General features: G+C 43.3%; 1 protein-coding gene across 2 annotated transcripts in view; it reads right to left on the bottom strand.

Annotated features, from left to right (window-relative positions):
• Positions 1-278: 278 nt before the first annotated feature.
• Positions 279-25,223, bottom strand: part of TMEM233 (transmembrane protein 233) — a 41,745-nt gene continuing 16,800 nt past the window's right edge. Inside the window, exons 2-3 of one of the 2 annotated variants that reach the window (XM_004276748.2) lie at positions 10,995-11,131; positions 279-2,240 (exon numbers count right to left, since the gene is read on the bottom strand). In XM_004276748.2, the coding sequence (XP_004276796.1) occupies positions 2,234-2,240; positions 10,995-11,131 (144 nt within the window). In that variant the 3' untranslated portion in view covers positions 279-2,233. The remainder of the gene's footprint in view (positions 2,241-10,994; positions 11,132-25,223) is intronic. The other variant, XM_049698215.1, reaches the window with a different exon arrangement.

The following is a 25,223-nucleotide window of genomic DNA, read 5'->3' as shown; positions in this document are numbered from 1 at the left end:
CAGGCCCCAGGGGCCCAGAAAAAAAATCAGACCCTCATCTTGATCCCAGAAATCTCAGTGGCTTTAGTGGGACCAACACTTTTAATGCCTCCCAGAAGGGCATTTCAGGCCATGAGTTAGATCTGAGTTGACACCTCTCTAGCCCCACCCTGGGCCTCTCTATGGTCCTCTCTATAGGCTGAGGCTGGGACGAATGAGCCCGTTTCGATTATGGGAGTCTCTAGAAGGTTGGGAACCCCAAGAAAATACAATGTATACACCGTGGTAAACAGGCTTTCTTAAAACCATTTTTATTCTGCCTCTCAGCAACACTTCATTTGATCTGGGTAGAAGATCAGGGACTCAAATACAAACAAACAAAAAACAAGGTGTGAGAAACAGAAATCAGGATCCCATATACTGGAATGATGCCAGGATCTCTGTGTGCTGAGAACTGGTGTTCCTGATTCATGTCCTCCTGGGACAAGTGCTGGCTCGTGACGGACGTCTGGGAAAAATGACAGGTGGAATCTGGTGTCCATCAGTGTTTATTTTTTGCGAGGGTCCAGGATATTTAACAAACGCCTGAGATTCACAATATCTAAGAACAATGCTTTGTAGAGCACTTAGAATTTCCCTCCAGGGGCAATCATATCTATCATGGCGATGAATTCTCATAACAACACTCTGAGGTAAGGAGGCAGGCGTTCTTATCTCCATTTTCCAGATGAAGAAATGTGAGGCACAGAGGCTAAGAAACCTGCCTGAAATCAGCCTGCATAGCTAGTTAGTGGCAGAAAAGGCTTTGGAACTCAGGTGTTTTGACTCAGCCTCTTGTTCATTCACTTAGAATAAGCTGCCTTTTCTCTTGCTTAGGAAAGTTATTTTCACTATTTCTAATATTAGTGTTTGAAGTTATTTTTGACATATATACCTATCACCTGTTGTGTTAACCACTTAATATTTTCTGAGTCCACTTCCTTTTCTTAAGTAAATGTATTTGAACAGAAAACAATGTCCCTAAGTAGACAGCTATAAATGGAAGGTAATTAATAAAATACATAGAATGAAAACACAACCCAGTAAGTTATTAAATTCTATCTAAACAAGACTTTGAACCTGAGGCCTGCTCTTTCTTTATTAAGAAGGAAAAAGAACCAAAGGACCCATGAGCACTACACAGAGACTTTCTCTGAGCTGTAATCAGGATTGAAAAAGAATAGAAAAGGGCAAATGTTCTTTGTGATTCGGTGTCACTTAATGTCGTGGCTTTAAATGACTTGAAAATTATCTTTGTGTACCACCAGGTTAGCGTCTTCTGGAAGGCAGAATAATGGTGGCCTTGTTAAACCAGTATAGTCACACCTAAAGGGTTTACATTTGACAGAAAGTAAGTACAGTGGGTGGCATTTCCAGGTGGCCTCCAGGAAAATCAGAGGTCTTGCCTGAGACTTGCTAAAGAGAGAAGGAGGGGAGAGAGAGCTTGAATAAAAGCACATCCTATAAACACAGCCAGCATATTCCCAAAACCGGGATGGGAAAGGTGGCCGTGTACCTAGAATTGACCACTAAGTACATTCTCAGAGTCTGAGTGAAAACTGTGGCTGTGGTCAAGTTCACCCGGGGTGGATGCAAGGAAGGGGTGGGTGGGAGGGAGTTACGAGAAGTGAGATCAAGACAGAAGACCAGAAAGCTCCTTCATCGGAGTCTTCAAAGACGGGATGGTGAACTCTGGGGAACTGACGGAGGAGCTACTGAAGACTGAAGCGAAGCTACAACATGTAGAAATAAAAGGAAACAATCCACAAATTCAGCTCTATTTGATGCCTTTAAACATGCTACAAACGTGCTCAACATCGCAAACACCAGCATCCATTGCTCTTCCCAGAACCTCCCTCTCCTTCCGGATCTGGACCCCTCTCCCCCATTAAAAGTAATGAGATTTTCTGAGGCTTATCTCTGGAGAAGAGGAAAGGACACATGGACACAGTGGCTTTTGATAAACTGAAACAGTGAGACTTGATTTTCTTTCTTAAAAAAAAAAACAACAAAACAATGACCCTGGCTGGCCTGGCTTTGCTGCCTGGTTTTCCTAAATTGTGGACATTTTTTTTTTCTTTTCGTTTTTAGTTCATTTGCCAGGGAGAGCCCTGGAGGAAAAGATCTCACAGTCTGAAGTCAAGGATCCATTCCTCAGAAACTCCTTTGGGGTGTGTGTGGATGAGGTCCGTCCTCCATGCTGGCTGCTGGCTGCTCAGGCCCTGTGTGTACAAGAGATAAAGTGAGGGGCGTGGGGTGGAGGGGGGAGGGAGGAGGGAGGGAGAGAGGGAGGGAGGGAGGGAGGGAAGAAGGGGAGAGAGTGAGGGATGGAGGGAGGGAGAGAGGGAGGGATGGAGGGAGGGAGAGAGGGAGGGAGGGAAAGGGGGGAGAGGGAGGGAAAGAGGGAGAGAGGGAGGAGGGAGGGAGGGAGAGAAGGAGGGAGGGGGGAGGGAGGGAGGGAGAGAAGGAGGGAAGAAGGGGAGGGAGGGAGGGAGGGAAGAAGGGGAGGGAGAGAGGGAGGGAAGAAGGGGAGGGAGGGAAGAAGGGGAGGGAGGGAAGGGGAGGGAGGGAGGGAAGAATGGGGTGAGAGAGGGAGGGAGGGAGGGAAGAAGGGGGGAGAGAGGGAGGGAGGGAAGAAGGGGGAGAGAGGGAGGGAGGGAGGGAAGAATGGGGTGAGAGAGGGAGGGAGGGAGGGAAGAAGGGGGTGAGAGAGGGAGGGAGGGAGGGAGGGAGGGAGGGAGGGAGAGAGGGAGGGAGGGAGGGAGGGAGAGAGGGAGGGAGCAGAGCCTGGTCACCGAGGGCTTCCGTCTTTAAGAAGTACTCTAATTCGACCAGTGCTGGTGTGGACGAGCAGGTCTGCACGCTGTTGAGTCTAAGCACTGGCTTCTTTTTGAGAAATATTTTATTGGAAACATGTTATGTTTTAGGTGTGGCACATGCAGAAAAACCCAAACGATACAGACGTAGGCATACTCATGGTTCGTGAGTCTTTCTGAATCTTATTCTCCTCCTCAAGGGTTAGTAGCACTGTTAGCATTTGGGGTGCATCCTCCAGGCATTTTCCTCTACATTTAAATCCATAAATATTCACTTAGAAATTCGTTGTGTGTGTGCATGTGCATTTATTTATTTACACTCATTCATTCATTTATTCAATAAATATTTATATGCCAGGCACTGCTCTAGGTGCTGGTGTTAATAACAACACCCAGCAGTTACTACCATGTGCCCGGCACTGTGCTTTATACAGTTTAGTCTTCACAGCCCTATGAGGTAGGTACTGTTTTATCTTCATTTTATAGATGAGACAACTGAGGCACAGATTGGTTAAAAGACGTGCCCAAAGGCACACTACTACTTAGATTTAAACCCTAATGGTCTAGCTTCACGGGAAGCACCCTTAAGTGTTATGCTCCATTGTTATGGGCAATGACAGAAATGAAATGAAAATGTTCCTGGAGTTTTCATTCCAGTAGGAGGAAACAGACCATTTTATATATATATAAAATATATATTTTATATATTTATATAAAAAATTATATGCATATATAAACCTTGTCAGGGAGAAGTAAATACTAGGAAGAAAAGTAAAGTTGGTTAAGGGGACACAGGGAAGAGACGTGGGGCTGTGGGTGTTATTTTAGAGAAGCTGGTCAGGGGCAGCCTCTCTGCTAAGTAACATATGAGCAAGCATCTCAAGGAGAGATGGGAACAAGCCATGTGAATATTGGGAGGAAGAAAATTCTAGGTAGAGGGGCCAGCAAGTGCAAAGGCCCTGCGGCATACTTCTGTTGCTCAAAGAAGAGAGAGGAATTCAATGTAGCTGAAGTGGAGGAGTGAGGGGGAGAGTCCTGGGAGATGAGGATGGAGAAGCAGCCACCAGATCCTCTGGGGCCTTATAAAGCCACAGTAAGGGAGATACTTCCATGTTTAAACTGCAGTGTATTATTCCATCCTATGAATGAACCACTGTGTATTTAACCATTTTCCTGCTGATGGACATTTAGGTTGTTTCAAGCTTTCCCCTATTTCGAACGGAGCTTCAATGAACATCATTGCACATCCTTGATTCTCATCCCTAGGCTGCAGGTCAGAATCATCTGTAGGGCCCTAAAACCTACCAATGCCCTGCCCTTTCACTGGAGATTCTAACTTAACTGGTCCAGGGTGCGCCCTGGGCATTGGTGATTTTAATGTGTAAGGAGGAGAACTACTGTTTTACATGCCTTTTTGTGACGCTGAAAAGCAGAGTTGCTGGGTGGGCGGGCACATAAATTTTAAAGTTTAATAGATACAACCAAATTGATCTCCCAAAAGACTGTCCCAATTTACTGTTCCACCGACAGTGTGGTATCCAATTCTTCACACTCTCACCCACCTTGACATTATCCATCTTTTAAATTGTTTCAATCTGGCAGACAGAAAAAAAAATTATATATATATATATATATGAGTATTTTGTTGTTGCTTTAATTTGTGTTGCCCTGGTTACTGAAGAGGTTGAACATCTTTTTCTTTCCTTTATAAAAATGTCTTTCTCTTAAAAACATTTCTTTATTTTTTTGAACATGTTTATTCTGATGTTTTCATCAATGTCCCACCAGCTTACAAACTTTTCAAAGCAAAAATCTGTCCATTGTTGATGACTTAGGTCTTACTTGTCTTTACTGCAACTCATCTGAACCAACGAAGAAAGCCCTTCTGATCTTCTGGAAACAGGTAATGTTCCCCATTTTTCATCATGGAATCATAAAAATTCTCTGAAGACACATCCTGCGCGAAACAATCACCAAGAAGCCTCACACCAGCCAATAATACAGGGAATAAGAGAGATTTGCTTTTATGTTTTTGCAAGACCAAGTCCTTGCTTCTTATCCCCCTTGAGATGTAGGCTTAAGTGTATATGTAAGTAAGTATATGCCTACTTCCCTTCTAATGCAAAGGCAGGATATTTTGAGGTCGGGAAAGGACCTTTCCAGTCTGTTTGTGAGACGGAAGCTTTGCCGTACAGAATGCGTTAACATCTACTAACTCTGAACCTACTAATGGGAGAGAGTCGTGGGATCCTTAAATTTAGAAGTCAAGTTCTTCCTTAATGGAACTCTGGAACATGAAATTTCTTATTGCTAAGAGTGACAAACATTTTTAATACATGGTGGGAGTGTGCCTAGCTGTTTAGGTACCTACAAGAACACCCAGAGATGTAAGGTCAGTGGAATTGCAATATATGTGCATTTACAGAAATCAACTATGCATGTTCCTCAAAGAGAAAAAAGCAACCGTTTAAATGGAGCTTCTGGCCACCAGGTCGCTCGACACTCATGAGTATGAATGGGTACAGGGCTCCCACTGAGCTCGGGACGTGGTTCCAGTGTTTAAACATACAACACAAACATCTCTGCTGAATCTGTCACAGGTGAGGCCTGTGCTTTGTGAAACATGACTACAACAACCTCACTTGCCTGAATCCTCAGACACCAGCAGAAAGTAAAACTCTGTAGACTTGCTGACGTAGGCTGGGCATGTGAAGAAGCGGGATCAAGAACTAGACGGCTGCAGTATTTAAACATCTCACCTCTGTGATCCATTCCTCCACTTTCCCTAGTAACCTGCGGGCAGCGGACTTTATAACTGCAAGAGACTGCAAGTTTCTGATTCCATCTGGACCAGAACACTTCTCTTCTGACGGCTCAGCATTCTATCCCAAACTGTTGACTATTTTAGTTCAATGATTCCCAGTTCTAACGGACCGCATGTCATGCAACTCTTTCTTTGCTCTAAGCACCATGCGGCTCACACAGACAACCTGTAAAATTAGGACGAATGATGGAAAAAGAGATCATATTTGTGGTTACCAGAGGCAGGGGCTGGGGGGAGGGAGAGTTGGATGAAGGTGGTCAAAAGGTACGAACTTCTAGTTATAAGATAAATGAGTGCTAGGGACGTGACGTACGATGTGATAAATATAATGAGTGCTGCCGTACGTTACATATAAGAATGGTTAAGACAGCAAATCCCAAGAGTTCTCATCACAAGGAAAAATTTTTTTTTCTATTTCTTTAATTTTGTATTTACATGAACTGATAGATGTTCACTAAACTTACTGTGGTCACCATTTCATGGTGTATATAAGTTAAGTCATTACGCTGGACACCTTAAACTTACACAGCGCTATACGTCAATTATATCTTGATAAGACTGGGAGGAAAAAAACTAGGATGAATGAGACTTTTTTATGAGTTTGGGAGAAGAGACTATCACGACCTGAGTCTATTCCGAGAAAACAAACTACCCGAGATTCCAGTCACTTGAGGGACAAGAGATTGGTTACAGTTTTCTTAATAAGGATAAGGAATACTTTTTTGAAAGGCAGAACTTCACCATTTTTAAAAGGCAATAGGTGACTTCAGACAGTTTTTTTTAATGAAACGCAGAAAACTGACATATTCAAACCTTTCGGTCTTATCTCTAGGGGAGTTCTTCTCTAAAGTCAGATTTTCCCAGCCCCTCCAAGGAAGTCCTTGCTGCCTTTTAGATTGCTACAAAAGAGCCTCTCTCTGCGGGTCCGTCTCCTAGGCTGTAAAATGACCCCCATCCTTGGCCTTGAGTTAGATATAACATGTTAGGATGACAAGTTTGCTGAGGTAAATGAAAACTGACCACTCTGTTAACGGCTGGCTACTGTTAGTGCCTCTGCCTTTTGGATTTGGGAGGGAGAAAGTTCAGTGCGTTCTGATCACCTGCACCAGAGCCCTAGGGCAGGAGCGGGGAGCTTGGAAATGCAGATTCTTGGTCCTCGCTTCTGGCTTTGTCAGTTGGAATCCTTTGAGGTAGGGCTCCGACGATGTCCACCTCTTTTAAAACTCCCCAGGTAACTCTTCTGCAGCCCAAAGCTTGGGAACCTCTGCCTTAGCAATTCCACATTGCCATTCAGTTCCTGCATTAAGCCAGGCTGGGAAATTTTATTTCTAAGGATTACTGAGAAATCGGCCTTGTTACTGGTCTTAACGGAAGATAGAATTGATTTCATTCACTGAGGCCTAGTTTCTTGCTGTCTCTTACACTTACACACACACACACACACACACACACACACACACACACACACAAACACACACACACCCCAAAGCCTTTAAATTTGAGTGTCTCCATGGGATTCTAACTCTGGAAGACATTTTTGCTTTCTTTGATAACATGGAAGAAAAAGTATCTAAAAGGAAGCTGACCATACAGATGTGGGGAAAATTCTATCCTCACTTTATAGAGAGGGAAATTGAGGCACAGAGAGTTTCATGACACGTCCGGGCGGTCTGGGTGGTAGAACTAGGATTTGAATCCTGCTGCGGGCCAGGCTCTAACAGCTGTGAAACACTTCCCCTCAGGGAGAAGGGGTGGAGAGGGGACTTCCTCTCCTGTCCTTTACTACTACTAACAAAACCTCAATCACAAGCATACAAACATCAATGCTTTATCTCCAGATAGAAACATTTATATTAAGAATGGAGAAAGTCCCCATACATGAAGACTTCTGCGTCCCTAGTAAAACTTCTTGCATGGTGTCTAATAGGCAAACTGAACTCTGAAAGCCAAACTGTCCCCCGGAGACTGCAAAGTAGCTAATGTCCAGGCTGCAGGTGCGATTTTTGTGTTTTTTGTTTTGGGCCCTCACCACGTGTTTAAACAATGTGAACTGGTTGTCAAAATCTAAAAATCCGGCTTCCCTGGTGGTGCAGTGGTTGAGAGTCCGCCTGCCGATGCAGGGGACACGGGTTCGTGCCCCGGTCCGGGAAGACCCCACATGCCGCGGAGCGGCTGGGCCCGTGAGCCATGGCCGCTGAGCCTGCGCGTCCGGAGCCTGTGCTCCACAACGGGAGAGGCCACAACAGTGAGAGGCCCGCGTACCGCAAGAAAAAAAAAAATCTAAAAATCAGATTTTAAATGAAGACCGAGCTTTTCAATGTCTTCTGGAAAATGGGCCCATGAGATCTGCATTCCAAGCGGTGACGAGTAGCCGGAGCAGAGTGCTGGCTGCTCCCCATAAACTGCACTCTCTCCTCGCACCACCGCCCCCACTGCTACCTACTGCTACCTACCTGGTCCTGCGACCAGGCTGCTTCACGCGTGGACATTCCCTGCCTAACCCCTGCAGCCTTTTGATTTGCTACCCTGGGCCCTAACTCATCCCATTCTTGTGGTAGGTTGGAACCTCACCGCACCAGCACCATATAAATAATTCTCGAGTTAGCCACAAGGTGAGCGCCGTCCACTGGCCTTTGTTAGCGGATGTACTAGAAAGGACGTACTAGCTTAGAGGCTGTGCGGTGTTTGGCTGAGGACAGTTTCCAGAGCCAGATTATGCCGGGCTTAACACCCACCGTTACAACTTATTAGCTGTGAGACAGCAGGCAAGTCACTTCACTTCTCTGAGCCTCAGTTTCTTCATCTGCAAAAATGGGGATAATACTACCTACTTCATGGGGTTGCTGTGAGGACTCGGTGAGGGTTAATTCATATAAGAGCTTAGAACAGTATCTGGCATATGGTAAGTTCTATGTCAGTGTCAGCTGCTATTATTATAACCACTTAGCTCAAACACCGATCTGGGCAGTATGTATTTTCACAAGTCCCCAGGAGTCGGGCCAGGACTTGGCCTCGTTCCCCTGGAACACCGTCCTTTGAGCTCGGCTCATATGTACAAAGCCTTGAACTCTATTTAGTAGCATTTTAAACTCTGATGTCCTCCCCCAGTCATGTTGACAACCGTAGTAATAATAGAATAAATGGTTTGTATTTTTTCTGTACTACTAAGGAACAGATGCCAACCTATACACATTCTCATCAGCCTTCACGACAGCTTTATTAAATGGGTGCTACTATAATCCCCAGTTGACAGAGGAAGAAACTGAAGCTGAGAAAGGTAAGCAGTTGGCTGATGGTCTCGCCGTAAGTAAGTGGTAAAGGGGGTACTTGTGTCCAGGAAGTCTGGTCCCAAACCCGCACCATTAACTCCACAGCTCACGGCCGTGTGCTCACACACACAAGCACATTACGCTTTCCTTAAGAGGAAAGTTGGTGTGTTCACATCTATCTTTCAACTGTCTTTTCCTTCATAAGCCAACATCATCAATTTGCCATCTTGCAGGCAAGAAAGTTTGAGGTTCCTTTGATATTTTAGTGTCCTTTTCTCCTCTCTTTGGCCAAAGCCATCTATTTTTTTCCTTTATGATTCTTTGTATTTTGACATCTCCCCCCTCCATCCAACTGCCCGATTGCTCATGGATTTGGCTTGCCTGTTAGGAAGCTGACCTACTGTGACATCCACTACACTCTTGGTTGCCAAGGTGGGGTTGGCTGACCTGGCAGGCTAAAGGGTGTGCCGCTCCTCTCTTATCCACCCAGTGGGCCCTTTCTGAAACCAAGTCAGAAAGACTGATCTTCTCAGCTTGAGGGAAACGGTGTAGGAGGAACAGTGCTGCTCTGACAGAAGAGTGAAAGGATTTCTGAGTTCTTATCTGTTTTGCTAGGAGTTACGCAGTGAGACAGAGATGAATCTGTACTTGCCATTTCCAGGTCTTGGTTGTCCATCACACTACCTTGCCCTCTGGCAAACCTCTGATGGAAAGTATCATTGATTCTGGCAGAGGGAGCCCATCTCAGCTGGTTGGAGAAATCAGAATAAATTTGTCCAAATCCAGAGAGAAACATCAACAGCACCCATCTCTTTATGAGATGAGAGCTCACTGAAAATACCAAACATCTGTGGAGACCCTTCTGCTCTTAAACTAAGAACAGTTAGGCTAGTTGGATGCAATGTCATGTAGCAAATCATTTAGCAGATTAGATGCTAAGGCAGAGCAAGTAATAACCTAAATATTCCACTTACTGCCCTACAGTTCTCACTCTCTTACAGTTTGGTCGAACTATGTGACTGGTGTTAGCCAATCAATTATGAGCCTAAGTGACATGTGTCACTCCAGGGCTGAGGCAGTGAAAACCCACGTGGGATTCTCTGGTTTTTCTGTCCCCTGTCTTAGCTTGAGAAGCCCTCATGCTCTAGATCAGAGGTTGGAGAACTATGGCCCATGGGCCAGCTCCCTGTTTTGATAAATAAAGTTTTATTGAACACAGCCACACCCATCCATTTACAGATTGGATATGGCTGCTTCTGTGCTAAAATGGCAGAGCTAAGTAGTTGCAACTGAGATGCTGACAGTGGCCTAAAATATTTACTATCTGGCCCTTTAAAGGAAAAGTTTGTTGACTCCTGTTTTAGATAGAGCAGCTATAAGATGGTGGAGTTTCAGATAGCCTGGACCCTGAGTGACTGTGTGGAAGAGAGACCTTCCGCAAACCTACAAGGCCCATGGAACAGCAGTGAGGAAAAATCAAAACCTTTTGTTTGGGATTGTTTGTTACCAAGCACAATCTAACCTATCCTAGTTGATTCCAGTGGACATTCAAGAAAGGGCATTTTAGGGGACTTCCCTGGTGGTCCAGTGGCTAAGACTCCATGTTCCCAATGCAGGGGGCCTGGGTTCCATCCCTGGTCGGGGAACTAGATCACACATGCTGCATCTAAGAGATCACATGCCACAACTAAAGATCCCGCATGCCACAACTAAAAGATCCCACATGCCACAACTAAGAGTTCACATGCCATAACTAAAGATCCTGCATGCTGCAACTAAAAGATCCCGCATGCCGCAGCTAAAGATCCCACATGCCGCAACTAAGGGTTCACATGCCATAACTAAAGATCCTGCATGCTGCAACTAAAAGATGCCACATGCTGCAACTAAGAGTTCACATGCCATAACTAAAGATCCTGCATGCTGCAACTAAAAGATCCCGCATGCCGCAGCTAAAGATCCCACGTGCCGCAACTAAGACCTGGTGCAGCCAAATATATAAATTAAAAAAAAAAACAAAAAAGAAAAGACATTTTACATTGGGAGGGATTAAAAAAGCCTACTTACTTTCGTGCGAAGTGAACTGCACAAGAAATAGCAATGATGAGAAGGCCAATAATAATGGAGGCGAAGGCCACCCACTTGGCATTCCTCCCAAGCCGCTTGGATCCTTCGATGTCTCCATCATTGTAGCTGTTCAGAGACTGGAGGACACAAGGGAAGAGCTGGTGATGACAACCCACAGGGAAAGATATGGCTTCCCAGGCTGATCTGAGCAGGTGGCACGGTTACCACTTCCTCCAGGAAGTCTTCCCTGAACTCCCAGTCTGAGTTAACTTCCTCTTCTGTATTTCCTGATTACTTTCATCTTAATATTTACCGTAGCATATTGAACAGACTGATTTGGCCTCTCCCATTAAGTGCTTTGTGGGCAGGGACCATTCCATCTTGTTCAGCACAGTATACCAGTGCCCAGTGCAATATTTGTCATGTAGAAGATGCGCGATAAATATTTGTATGATGAAAGGATGAATGGGTATATCTGTCTCATCCACTGGAAGAGGGGTTTGCAAACTATGGCCCATAGGCCAAATCCAGCCTGCTGTTTTTATAAACAAAGTCTGTATGGAATGCAGTCACAACCACTTATTTACTATTGTCTATAGCTGCTTTTATGTTACAACGATGGAGTTGAGTAGCTCGGACAGAGAGCATACTGTCTACCAAATCCTAAAATATTTACTAGTTGGTCTACGACAGAAAAAGATTGCCCGTTCCTACACAAGAAGGTCAGGGACATTGGCTGAACTGTTCACCTCTTTGCCCAAGCCAAGCTGCCATTCATCTGGCACCTCCTCATACAGCTTTCCCAGCTGTTAAAATATTGGAATACTTTCGTACTGGTTGGTAAACAGCAGCTACCCGTCCCCAATGTCCCAGCCATCCTGGCCTCTCCTCTGAGTTCCCCAGGCTTCCCCATGATCCAGCAACTGCAGGGTATCACTGGGCTCAGCAGATTATCCTTGTGCAAAGGCCCAGAATCAGATTCTGTGCCCCTTTGAGCAATGTCTGGGCCATTGCAGGGACTCAAGAAGTAAGTATTGGCTGAATGAATACATCCATTTCCCTAAAGAATATGAGTTCATTGAGGGCATCTTGGAGTCCCAGGCAAAGTAGAGGTGCTCAGAGAATCCTTGCTGCTGAGCTGGAGGCCAGATGCCATTCTTCTCTCTTCTAATAAGCTCTCTTTATCGTAACTCCCATTGCTGAGAATTCCCCAAAAGTCATGCTGCAGCCCAAATAAGACTGGAAATATGCACTTATAAGTTAGGGGCAGAGTGACCTGATCCATGCCGTGAACTGTAGGTTTCCGTGGGAACTCTATTCTTGATCCTGAAAGCTCAGCCCTTCAGTAATAATCACCCTTCTTCGTCGACTCTTAAGGGGAATGAGGCATATGCAGGCAACTACAAGCCAGAGAAGCACCCAGTATACCACAGAGCTTTCTGCTTCCAGGACCTTCCATTAATGCTTGGACCCAGCCACCTTAGTCAGCAACAGGCTGGGAGATTCGCCTTTCCCAGCGAGTCCTGCTTTTAGGCCTCTTGTGTGAATGGGAGAGTGAGAACTTGCAACGATGCCAGGGACTGCCAGCAGGGTGAGCTCCAGAATTCTGTACGCTGAATTCTTGGAGTTCTTAACTCTGGGTGCCCATTAGAAACACTTGGATAGTATATTTCTAAAAAATACAGATAGCTGGGCCCTATTCTGCAGAGACTCTGATTTAACTGGTGCAGGAACCAGACACCAGTTTTTTTTTAAATTGTGGTAAAATGTGCCTAACATAAGATTTACCATTTTTGGTGTACAGTTCAGCGGCACTCAGTACATTCACACTGCTGTGCAAACATCACCATAATCAATCGTCTCAAACTAAAACTCTGCACTCAATTCAACACCTGCTCCTCATTCTTCCCACCCTCCAGCCCCTGGCAACCGGCATGTTATGTTGTCTCTATAGATCTGACTATGCTAGGGACATTATACGAGTGGAGTCATAGAATATTTGTCTTTTTATGCTTATTTCAATTAGCGTAATGTCCTCAAGGTTCATCCATGTGGTAGCATGTGTCAGAATTTCCTTCCTTTTTAAGGCTAACATTCCATTTTATGGATAGAGTACATTTTGTTTATCTCCTTATTCACTGATGGATACTTGGGTTGCTGCCACAGTATTTGGCAGTCTCAGGACTGAAAAGCTTTGGTCTAGAGAGCTATCCTTAACACCCTGCAAGGTCAAGATGCTTACCACCTTAAGATTTAACCCAAGGAAGTGTGTCACAGAGTATGGGCTCTAAACGCAGAGAGATCTGAGTTCAGATTCCACATCTTATCAGCTGTGAGAATTAGAGCAAATTACCAAGCTTTCTAAGCCTCGGTGTCCTCATCTGTAAGTTGGGAGCAACAGTAATAACACCTCCTTCCTATGAGAGGTGCTAATGAGTTAATGCAGGCAAAGTGGTTAGCATCGGTCCAGGACATAATATATGCTCAATACATGTTGCCTTTTATTGTGAATTGCCACTGCCTGTTTTATTCTTCTTCTAAAGCTGAGATCCTTGGTGTGCGATAGACTCATCTGGGCTACTTATCAGAATTACAGGTGATCAATCTCTACCCCTTGACAGAATAGAATCTGGGGACCCAAGTTTGGGAAACTTTGTTTTAGAGGCTTCACAATCAAAGTCAGTGCATAGAATCCTAGAACCCCAAATTGTGAGTTCATGATCAGTTTAAAATTATGTAGATTCAGACTCTCCCAAAATGATCATTATTCTATCATGCTACCTTGGAAAACCCAGTTTTCAGATTAGTTCTGGTGATGTTTGTGTTTTGCTGTAACCAGAGAAAAAATAATGAGACACCCCCCGCCAGTCTCCCCACAAACATTGTCAACTCTTGGCTGTTTGGATGAAAAGCCAGTTTCATGTTCTCAACAGCAGTGACAACGGAAGTGGGAAGAACAGCCAGTGTGTGCCATGTTGAAGGGTGTGTCTACATCTGTGCATTGCCCATGAGCACAGGTGAGATGGGGGCTACCCAGGCCACTTGACTTGTCTGCTGCAGGTCAGAAGAGTCATGCTGGTGCCTGGTTAAGGGGGATTTGAGTGCAAGACATGAGCAAATCCTGCCCAACCTTCATCACCTGTTGCCAGTCTGGCATCCTGTATGTGACCCTCCTCTCTGCAATTCACCATCCCTCTGGGGCTCATAAGGGAGATGTTGAGTCATTCCAGGAATGGGTCCATGGTTAGCTTGAAAAACAGATGAAAAGCCTCTTTCAGTATTAACTGTGGACTCTTTTCTCCCCAGGAGTCCTCTAATGAATCCGTTTCTTCCTCTGGTTCTTGAAGAAGGGGCCGCCCATGGGTAAATCTGCTGGGTAGATGTAAGGATATGGGGGGAGGGATGAGGGTGGGATATTTTAGAACTCCCAGATTTCTACTCTACAGGACTTCACTGGTGTGGGGCTTGCGCTTCAGGGTCATCATCTAACAATGAAGCAGGAAAGGATTAATTAATTACCCCCCCTCCCCAATTCATTGGCTGTAATTCTTTTCTCTCCCAACTGGAATTGCATATTAAGTGTCTCCTGGCAGATGCTACAGACTGAAGTGGTAGAAATGGCTTTTAGAGAAAATGCACGGTTTATAAATCTTTTTCTGAAGAGCTTAAAAAGCAAACTATCCCATCTGCTGTGGAGGAACTAGAAAGAAACAAGGGATGGCTTCAATATTTAAAATTTATATGATCTTCTTAGTTCTTTCACAAATTATGAATGAAATTTGTGAACATGTAAAGCATTCAAATGCTACAGAAACATATGCAGTAAATAGTAAGCTCTTCTCCCAATTCTATTTCCCAAAGATAACAGTGTGGTATGTTTGCTTCTAGATTTTTTTCCCATGAATAATATGAAACGAAAACAACTGACACTTTCTCCTGTTTTCATTATCACTAAGCACATCATGTATCACAGTCATGAGAAAGAAATAGCAATTTGTATCCTGAGATTAAACCAAGGACAACAGGTTAGTCTATCTAGCCCGCATCCCTCTGATATTGAAACCTTGAGTATATCCCCTAAGTCTTGGCAAAGAATTTCATCCTTGCCTTTTGCTATATGGATGCCTAAACACAGGTCACTTCTTTTGTGGATATGTAATCTTTTGAGAAAGATACTGTTCTGCTTTGCTTTTTAATCATGAACAGATTAATGTAAAACTTGGTAACCTTGGCAATTTTGCATTTGTTTCCTCTAAATACTTGTGCTGTGCTTTTTATTTGGCTGGCTGGTCATTTTGAGGCTGGACTTCCTTGTATTTCTTTTCAAATAAAATTTTTTCTTTTCTAGTTGTTTTGGCCTCTGAGTTTTTCTTTGACAAAATGATAGTAACAGATAACATTTATTGAGCATTTATTATGTACCAGACACTGTGTTAAATACTTTTCAAGGGTTATCTCATTAGTCCTCATAACAACCCAGTGAGGCAGATGCTTTGTTTTCATTTTACTGATGGGAAAATTGAGGCACAGAGAAGTTAAAATGATTTGCCCAAAGTTACGTAGCTAGTTTGGTTCTCTCTCTCACTCAGAGTTTTTCATTTTTTCCTTTTCCTCTTAGTTAAAAATGTGAATAGTATTATACTATATTTGTTCTGAAAGTTGCTTTTTTCCACTTGTTATAGGGTGGGAGGCTTTCCAAGCTAGTGCTTCTGGGTCTATCTTATTCCTGTTTTCTTTCTCCAGTCATGATTTAAAGTATATTGATAAACTCCCTAATATTGCATTATCCTTGATTCTTGGGGAAAATCTTAATTTGTCATGATGCATTTTTGGTGGGTAACTTTTTGTTTTCAAACAACTTCAAACTTGCAGAAAAGTTGCAAGTATAGTTGTCTCATTCTTTTTAATGGGTTTGTAGTAGTCACTTAAATGGTCACACCTCACCAAAAGACATTTCAGTTATTTAAAGTTTGTGGCAGTTACATAATATGCTGCAGTGGACACCCTCATTCATATTTTTTGTACACATTTGAGCCTCTTAGGATGGATTCCTAGGAATGGGATTACAGAGTCAAAGGATAGATGTATTTACATTTGGAGACATAGTCAAATCGCATTGCAAAAAAGCTATATAAATTTATATTCCCACTAACAGTATTTAAGTGTCCTTTCCTCCACAACCTTGCTAACACTGTATATTATCAATCTATTTTAACAGGTGAAAAAGAATCTCTAAATAACATTTCTTGATTAATAATGAAACTAAGTCAAATTCACACTTCCACTCAAATGTCACCTCCTAAGAGAGGCCTTCTCAGATGAGTTTATGTAAAACTCTCCCTGGTGACTAATACAGTGCCTGGAGATCAGTAAATACTTGTTGAATTAACAAATATATGTATGGATGTTTATCTGTCAAATGTATTTCTTCTTGATGAATTTTATACTTGTATCTTTTGTCTAGTTTTCTATTGGTTTGTCTTCTTATTGATTTGCAGGAACTTTTTATATATTATAGATCAGCAGTGTAAAAAAGAAATATAATGGGGGCCACATATGTAATTTAAAATTTGCTGGTAGCCACATTAAAAAGGCAAACTTGGGCTTCCCTGGTGGTGCAGTGGTTGAGAGTCCGCCTGCCAATGCAGGGGACACGGGTTTGTGCCCCGGTCCGGGAAGATCCCACATGCTGTGGAGCGGCTGGGTCCGTGAGCCATGGCCGCTGAGCCTGAGCGTTCGGAGCCTGTGCTCTGCAACAGGAGAGGCCACAACAGTGAGAGGCCCGCGTACCGCAAAAAAAAAAAAAAAGACAAACTTAACTTTAATAATATATATTTTATTTAACCCAACACTCCAAACTATTATCATTAAAAACTACGGCACTATTTCAAATACTCAATAGTCACATGGCTAGTGGCAACTCTATGAATAGCACAGAAGATAGTATACATTAATCTGTTAGGTGTGCTGCAAAATTTTCTCCCAGTTTCTCCTGTTCTATTGTCTTTTTCCCTAAATTATAACTTTTATTTATTTTTTAAACATATATTTTTAATTAATTATTTATTTTTTGTTTATTTTTGGCTGCGTGGGTCTTCGTTGCTGCACACGGGCTTCCTCTAGTTGCAGCGAGCAGGGGCCACTCTTCGCTGCAGTGGGCGGCCGTCTCATTGCAAGGGCCTCTCTTGTTGTGGAGCATGGGCTCTAGTCATGAGGGCTTCAGTAGTTGTGGCACACTGGCTCAGTAGCTGTGGCACACCGGCTCAGTAGTTGTGGCACATGGGTTCTAGAGTGCAGGCTCAGTAGTTGTGGTGCACGGGCTTAGCTGCACTGTGACATGTGGGATCTTCCCAGACCAGGGCTTGAACCCGTGTCCCCTGCATCGGCAGGTGGATTCTTAACCACTGCGCCACCAGGGAAGTCTCATAACTTTTATTTTGATGTAGTTTAAGTTTCACAAAAAGTTACAAAGATAATACCAAGAGTTCCCCATGTACCTTCCACCAAGCTTCCCCTAATGATGATATATATATATATACTTTTTAAAAATAAATTTATTTATTTATTTTTGGCTGCATTGGGTCTTCTTTGCTGCATGCGGGCTTTCTCTAGTTGCAGCAAGCTGGGGCTACTCTTTGTTGCGGTGCGCGGGTTTCTCATTGCGGTGGCTTCTCTTGCGGAGCACAGGCTCTAGGCGTGCGGGCTTCAGTAGTTATGGCACATGGACTCAGTAGTTGTGGCTCGAGGGCTCTAGAGAGCAGGGTCAGTAGTTGTGGTGCATGGGCTTAGTTGCTCCTCAGCATGTGGGATCTTCCCAGACAAGGGTTCGAACCCATGTCCCCTGCATTGGCAGGTGGATTCTTAACCGTTGTGCCACTGGGGAAGTCCCCAATGATAATATTTTAAGTAACCATACTACTTGGTCAAAACCAGGAAATTGACATTGGTATGATATTATTAACTCAGTTATAGACCTTATTCAGATTTCACCAGTTTTGACATGTACTCCTTTTTTTTTTTTTTTTTGGTGCGTGTATTGTTCTATGAAATTTTGTCCCATGTGGATTGGAGTGACCATCACCACAAAGAAATTCTCTCATGGAAGGTGTGGAGAAAAGGGAATCCTCCTGCATTGTTGGTGGAAATGTAAGTTGGTATAGCCACTATGGAAAACAGTATGGAGGTTCCTCAGAAAACTAAAAATGGAATTACCATATGGTCTAGCAATCCCACTCCTGGGTATATATCCAGACAAAACTATAATTCCAAAAAGATACATGCACCACCCCTATATTCATAGCAGCAGCACTATTCACAACAGCCAAGACATAGAAACAACCTAAATGTCCATCAACAGATGAATGGATAAAGAAGATGTGGCAAACACACAGACAGACAGACAGACAGACAGACACACACACACACACACACACACAATGGAATATTACTCAGCCATAAGAACAAAATAATGCCATTTGCAGCAACATGGATGGTCCTAGAGAATATCATACTAAGCGAAGTAAGTCAGAAAGAGAAAGACAAATACTATATGATATCACTTATATGTGTTATCTAAAATATGACACAAATGAACCTATCTATGAAGTAGAAACAGACTCACAGACATAGAGAACAGACTGTGGTTGCAAAGGGGGAAGGGGTTTGGAGAGGGATGGAGTGAGAGGTTGGGGTTAGCTGATGTGAGCTATTATACATAGAATGGATAAACAACAAGGTCCTACTGTATAGAACAGGGAACTATATTCAATATCCCATGATAAACCATAATGGAAAAGAACATAAAAAAGAATGTATATATATGTATGTGTGTGTATATATATATATATATAACTGAATCACTTTGCTGTACAGCAGAAATTAACACAACATTCTAAATCAACTATACTTCAACTAAAAAGAAGAAATTCTCTCATGTTACCCTTTGTAAGTCACACCCTCTCTCCATGTCCATGTTCATTGGCTTTTAACTTAGATTTGTGGCATTTGGATATTGCCCAGAGTTCCTTTCCAAGCTGTGAGACTTCCTCATAATTTCATAAACCGATGACCCTTATTTTAAGGTGCTAGATAGCAATTCGCTGTCTCTGTTCACCCTGCAAAGTAAGTTAGAAAGAACCTATAGAGGGACTTCCCTGGTGGTGCAGTGGTTAAGAATCCACCTGCCAATGCAGGGGACAAGGGTTTGAGCCCTGGTTGGGGAAGATCCCACATGCCGCGGAGCAGCTAGGCCCATGCGCCACAACTACTGAGCCTGAACTACAACTATGGGCCTGGGGCCTGTGCTCCGCAACAGGAGAAGCCACCGCAATGAGAAGCCACCGCAGTAAGAAGCCCGTGTACTGCAAGGAAGAGTGGCCCCCACTCGCCGCAACTAGAGGAAGCCCGCGCACAGCAACGAAGACCCAACACAGCCAAAAAATAAATAAATAAATTTATTTTTTTAAAAAAAATGAAGGACCTTTAGATTCTTTCCGGTTTTTATCTTCCACTGCGAGTCAAATGAACGTTTCTCAGCATGTAGAACAAATGGGCTGTCCTCACACATTTTATAAGGTGCTCGAGTCCCCAGTGGTGCCTTTTCCCTTTTCTGTGAGCCTGGGCTTGTGCTGGCAAAATACAAGTCATTACAAAACCTAAAAAGAGCTTCCAGGTCTCGGTCAGCTGCCTCGAGCCAGCAAAGGTCACACTTGGACAGAAAAGTGGACAAGTTCCTTTCTCCTGTAGTAAATACTAGTGACGTCATGCTCACTGCGTCTAGTAATTTCAAGCTTATTTACACGTCCCTCCCCTGGATGGACACATGATACGCAAATACCCTGGCAGGAAAGTTGTTCAGGAGCCAGAAATGAGGGAGACTGTCTCTATGCCCAATCTCAGGAAGACTGCAGCGGGGACCAGCAAGACTGTGTTGTGAGGCCATGCAGCCAAGCCTCCTGGCTACCTGTCAGAATGTACAGGTAACTTCCGGCATCCACACTTCCAAGGAGACACCCAGAATAACCCCGTAAATTGTGGTAACTGGAGTTGAACACCAATGGGTCCAGTGTTCTGGGAATTTGTGGCACTTTACATCAATGATACAGCTGCTCTCTTGTCCTGAGCCAGGAAAATACGGAAAGTACTTTGTCTATTCCCTCTGGTCTTTACCGCAGAACTCCTGCTGCATTCCACATGATGATACCAGCTGAGACAGCATCACCTATGGGGTGGCTGCCAGGTGAAGATTTGCACTGAAACTCTCTCAAGTTATACTTTTTATATTCCCTATATTGGTGGCTGTACCTTAGAATTGCCTATGGTCCCAAAAATGCCCATAAAAATTCCTGTGCCCAAGCTCCATCCCAGATCAACTGAATTAGGATCTCTGGGGATAGGACTCCAGAATCAGTATCTTTTGGAAAGCTTCTCGGGTCATTGTGAGAAGAGTTGAGAACCACTATCCTGATGGACAGTCATTCATTCATTCATTCATTCACTGAAAAGCTACTTATTAAGCGCCAGCTATGTGCCAGGCACTGTTCCCTGCCCTCATGGAGCTTACATTCTGGTAAAGACTGAAAATAAATACTCAAACATGCAAATAAACAAGATTACAGAATATTACTAAGGTAAGAAAAATGGGGTGGTGGGAGGAAGGGAGGGAGAGAGAGAGAGAGAGGAAGGAACATGAGATGAGGCTGGAGGTGAAACCAGGGGCTATGATAGTTACAATAATGAATTATCATGCTAAAATAATAGATAATATTTATGGAGTGCTTATCCTCTAGAGTGCAGGCTCAGTAGTTGTGGTGCACGGGCTTAGCTGCACCATGGCATGTGGGATCTTCCCAGACCAGGGGTTGAACCCGTGTCCCCTGCATTGGCAGGTGGATTCTTAACCATCGTGCCACTGGGGAAGTCCCCAATGCTAATATTTTAAGTAACCATAGATTAGTACAGGCCAGGTCCTGACCTAATCACTTTATGTGCATCATATAATTGCACCTTCACAGTAACCTCATGGGAGCAAGACGTTTTATCCTCCATTTTACAGATGAGAACACTGAGACTCAGAGAGAGGGAAGCAAATAATGTTTCTGTTGTCAAAGGCAACTTGCTAAGGGGCTACAAACTTAAGCAAAAGACAGTAAATTCACTGACAAAGCCCTTACAATAACTACTTCATTATGTCCCCCAAAACCCAAGAGCTAGATTTAATGCATTATTGATAACCCAGCACCAGAGAGCTGACTTGATTCTAATAAAAATTTGGCCACTGATTAAAAAACTGGGGCAAATATATCTCTCATCTGAGCTACTGATCTCTCTGACAAAAACTCATTCATTTTCTTTTTTTTTTCTAACACCAAACGTGCTCAGAATTTCCACGTTCACCCTCAAATAAAACTAGCCCCCAAACACCAAATAATAACAATGGAAGACATTGTCAGTTATTTTTTATTTTGGCTTCCTGGTCATTATGGATTCAGTAAATTAATGCACGTAGGTGCTTAGACCAGTGGTTGGGAAATAATACCAATAAGTATGAGCTATTATATTGATATTATTATGTCATATGCCAACTGAGGAAGATGAAAACAAATGAGCTATTAAATATACTTTGGTAGAGTCCACATCCCCTTGCCCAGTTGCTCTCCTTCATGATTTTTCCCAGTGTTAAGAAAAAAAGACCTCAATAAAAATCAAGAGTTCCACCATTAAGTCCCCCTCCTCCTTGGTAAGGCACAGAAGGTGCATTTCTGTCACTTGGGACAGGTAGCAGAGTGACGCCTTAGCAGTCAGTGACACCTTAGTGGAAAGTGGCTTTTCTGGAAAGCTCCTGATATCTGATAGCATGTGAGGGGATGGGACTGGAAGCTCTGAGCGGCCTCCCATCGTTGGCTCCCCTTGCCCCTGGGGAGAGACTCATATTCTCATTCTCAACTGTGGCCTTCCAAGCCCTCCAAGGCCTGGCCCGTGGCATGCTTCTCCAGCCTCTTCTGGAGCCCTCCTCCCTGCTCACCCCCTACCTCCTTCCTGGCCCTGGTCCTCGTCTGGGTTATTTCCTCTGCTTGGAGCTCTCTTCCCTGTCCGTCCCATGTGGCCAATGTCTGCTCATTCTTCCTGTCTCAGCTTACAGGTCAACTTCCTCAGGGCAGCCTTCTCAGGTCACCCCATCCTAAGTAGGTCCCTTGATCTAGGCTCTGACTCAGCCCTGGTCTGTTTCCTTCTGGAAAAGCACAATCAAAATGGAGCTGGTATTGCTAAGAGAGCTCTCAAGGCCGCTAAGAAAGTGTGGCTTATGCACATCTCAGCCTGGATGGAATCTGAACTTTGACCACTTATGTCTTTTTTTTTTTTAACAGTCATGCATTTTATTTAATCTTTCTACCTCCTTTGCATTTGAATTATTTCATAATATTACTTGTTTAACCATATCCAGGTCAATTATCATTTTTCTGAGAACAAAGACATAATCAACATAAACAACGCATAATTCCCTATTCTTAATGTTGTTTGCTAATATAATACCTTTTCTCAAAGAAGGTGATATTTTTTTAACATCTTTATTGGAGTATAATTGCCTTACAATGGTGTGTTAGTTTCTGCTTTACAACAAAGTGAATCAGTTATACATATACATATGTTCCCATATGTCTTCCCTCTTGCGTCTCCCTCCCTCCCACCCTCCCTAACCCACCCCTCTAGGTGGTCACAAAGCACCCAGCTGATGTCCCTGTGCTCTGCGGCTGCTTCTCACTAGCTATCAGTTTCTTTACATTTGGTAGTGTATATATGTCCATGCCACTCTCTCACTCTGTCCCAGTTTACCCTTCCCCCTCCCCATATCCTCAAGTCCATTCTCTAGTAGGTCTGCGTCTTTATTCTCATCTTGCCCCTAGGTTCTTCATGACCTTTTTTTTTTTTTTAGATTCCATATATATGTGTCAGCATACGGTATTTGTTTTTCTCTTTCTAACTTACTTCACTCTGTATGACAGACTCTAGGTCCATCCACCTCACTACAAATAACTCAATTTCATTTCTTTTTATGGCTGAGTAATATTCCATTGTATATATGTGCCACATCTTCTTTATCCATTCATCTGTTGATGGACACTTAGGTTGCTTCCATGTCCTGGCTATTGTAAACAGAGCTGCAATGAACATTGTGGTACATGACTCCTTTTGAATTATGGTTGCAAAGAAGGTGATTTTTAAAAAAAAATTTTTTTTTAAATTTTTATTGGAGCAGAGTTGATTTACAATATTGTGTTAGTTTCAGGTGTACAGCACAGTGAATCAGTTATACATATACATATATCCACTCTTCTTTAGATTCAACCACTTACGTCTTAATGTAGCGTCCAGAACATCTGCCTGCTGTTCCAGAAACTCCAGATACTTATCAGACACTTACCCTAAAATAACTCATGTCAGTGCATCCCTTCAGGACAAGCTATTTCCTTTCTTGAGTCAGAATCAATCATAATTCCTGCCAGACAGCTTTAACAGCCTTGTGGCTTTTGCCTTTATAAGTCCCTGACTCTTTCTCTTCCCTGGAACATTCTTTCAGTTTCATCTGAATCTATGTCTCCTGAATTGCAATTCCTAACATCCCAATGAACTCTTTTCTTATTTGCAGGCTTCTGCGTTTTCTTGGTCAACAGCTCTTGGTGTGACTCACGGTTATTGACTCTGTTGCTTATTGACCTGAGTGTGTGTTACTGTGAGCTCCATGAGGGCAGACACCACGTCTCTCTTTACTCAGCACTCCATTTCTAGTCCCTAATGGAGGGCACTTAGGGTTCCTTTAATTCCCTTATATGAGGTCAGAAAACCAAACAAATCCACAAGCAAAGCAGACAGACCCCAAAACAAAACCATCGGCCAGCATAACTTTCTGACCAACCAAGACGACCTGTTATTTTGGTACTGGCAGAACAAAGGGTAAACTGAGTCACCTAACTTTCTGTGTCAGAGTTCCGAAGGGTGGGCTTCTGCCTTAGAATGGCAGACACGGGTTTGCTGTCTGAATGACCAGAAGAAAGAGTTTTGGGCTCGAGGTCAAGCACTCATGAAGGAATTTTAGTTCTTTAGCCTTCACTTTATAGGCCAAAGTCACTGGCGATTTTTCACTTAAATGGAACCTCCCCTCCCAACATTTGTATGTGTGTATGTGAATTGTGCTCTGCCCAATTTTATTACAGACGTTATACAATAGATATATGGATCCTTAATATGGTAGCAGCTGAACCTAAAGGAGAATAAAGCCTTGGAGGGATGGATCTGAACCTCAGTTTTCCTCACTTGCAAAATGGGGATAATAGTACCTACAACACAGGTTGGTGGTGAGACTTAACTGAGATGAGTATAAAAGGGCCCAGCATTATCTCGCGTAATTCTGAAAACAATGCAAAGAGGTCTGCGTTAACATTCCTGTTGTAGAGGTGGGAAAACCTAGACCCAGAGAAATTAGGTGAAGGGATAGAGCTGGGACCTGAACCCAGGAGTTGAGCACAGAGCCTGGACCCTCACAGTGTCTGCCTTTGAATCTACTGCCAGCCTAGTGTTCACATCGCAAGGCAAAGGAGAGAAAGGCTACAGGCGAAAAAGGAAGGGTTTCGCTAAAAACTTTGCAACACGCAGACAGTTCCCTCCAACAAGGGTCACAAAGCAAGTGAAAGAAACTAGGCCCAGACCACCCACTAAAAGAAGAGAAAATATGTGCAAGTTAGATATCTGATAAGGGACTTGTATCCAGAATATATAAAGAACTCTTACAACTTAACAATAAAAAGACAAACAATTAAAAATGGGCAAAGAATCTGAGTAAACATTTCTCCAGATAAGATATACAAACAGCCGATAAGCACATGAAAAGATTCTCAATCTCATCAATCATCAGGGAAATGCAAATCTAAACCACAACAAGATACCTTCTAGGTTGGCTAGAATAACGAAGACAGGCGATGCCAAGTATTACTGAGGATGTGGAGAAACTGGAAGCTTCATACATTGCTGGTGGGAATGTAAAATGGTGCAGCTGCTTTCGAAAAAAAAAGCAACTGACAGTTCCTCAAAAAGTTAAACAGAGAGTTACTCTATGACCTGACAATTCCACTCCTAGGTATATACCCAAGAAAATGGAAAGCCTATGTTCACACAAAAGTTGTACACGAGTATTCACAGCAGCATTATTTATAACAGCCCCCCAAATGGAATACT

Source organism: Orcinus orca, chromosome 15, assembly GCF_937001465.1.
Source record: "Orcinus orca chromosome 15, mOrcOrc1.1, whole genome shotgun sequence".
Taxonomy (NCBI): Eukaryota; Metazoa; Chordata; class Mammalia; order Artiodactyla; family Delphinidae; genus Orcinus; species Orcinus orca.
This window is presented reverse-complemented; position numbering and strand designations above follow the sequence as displayed.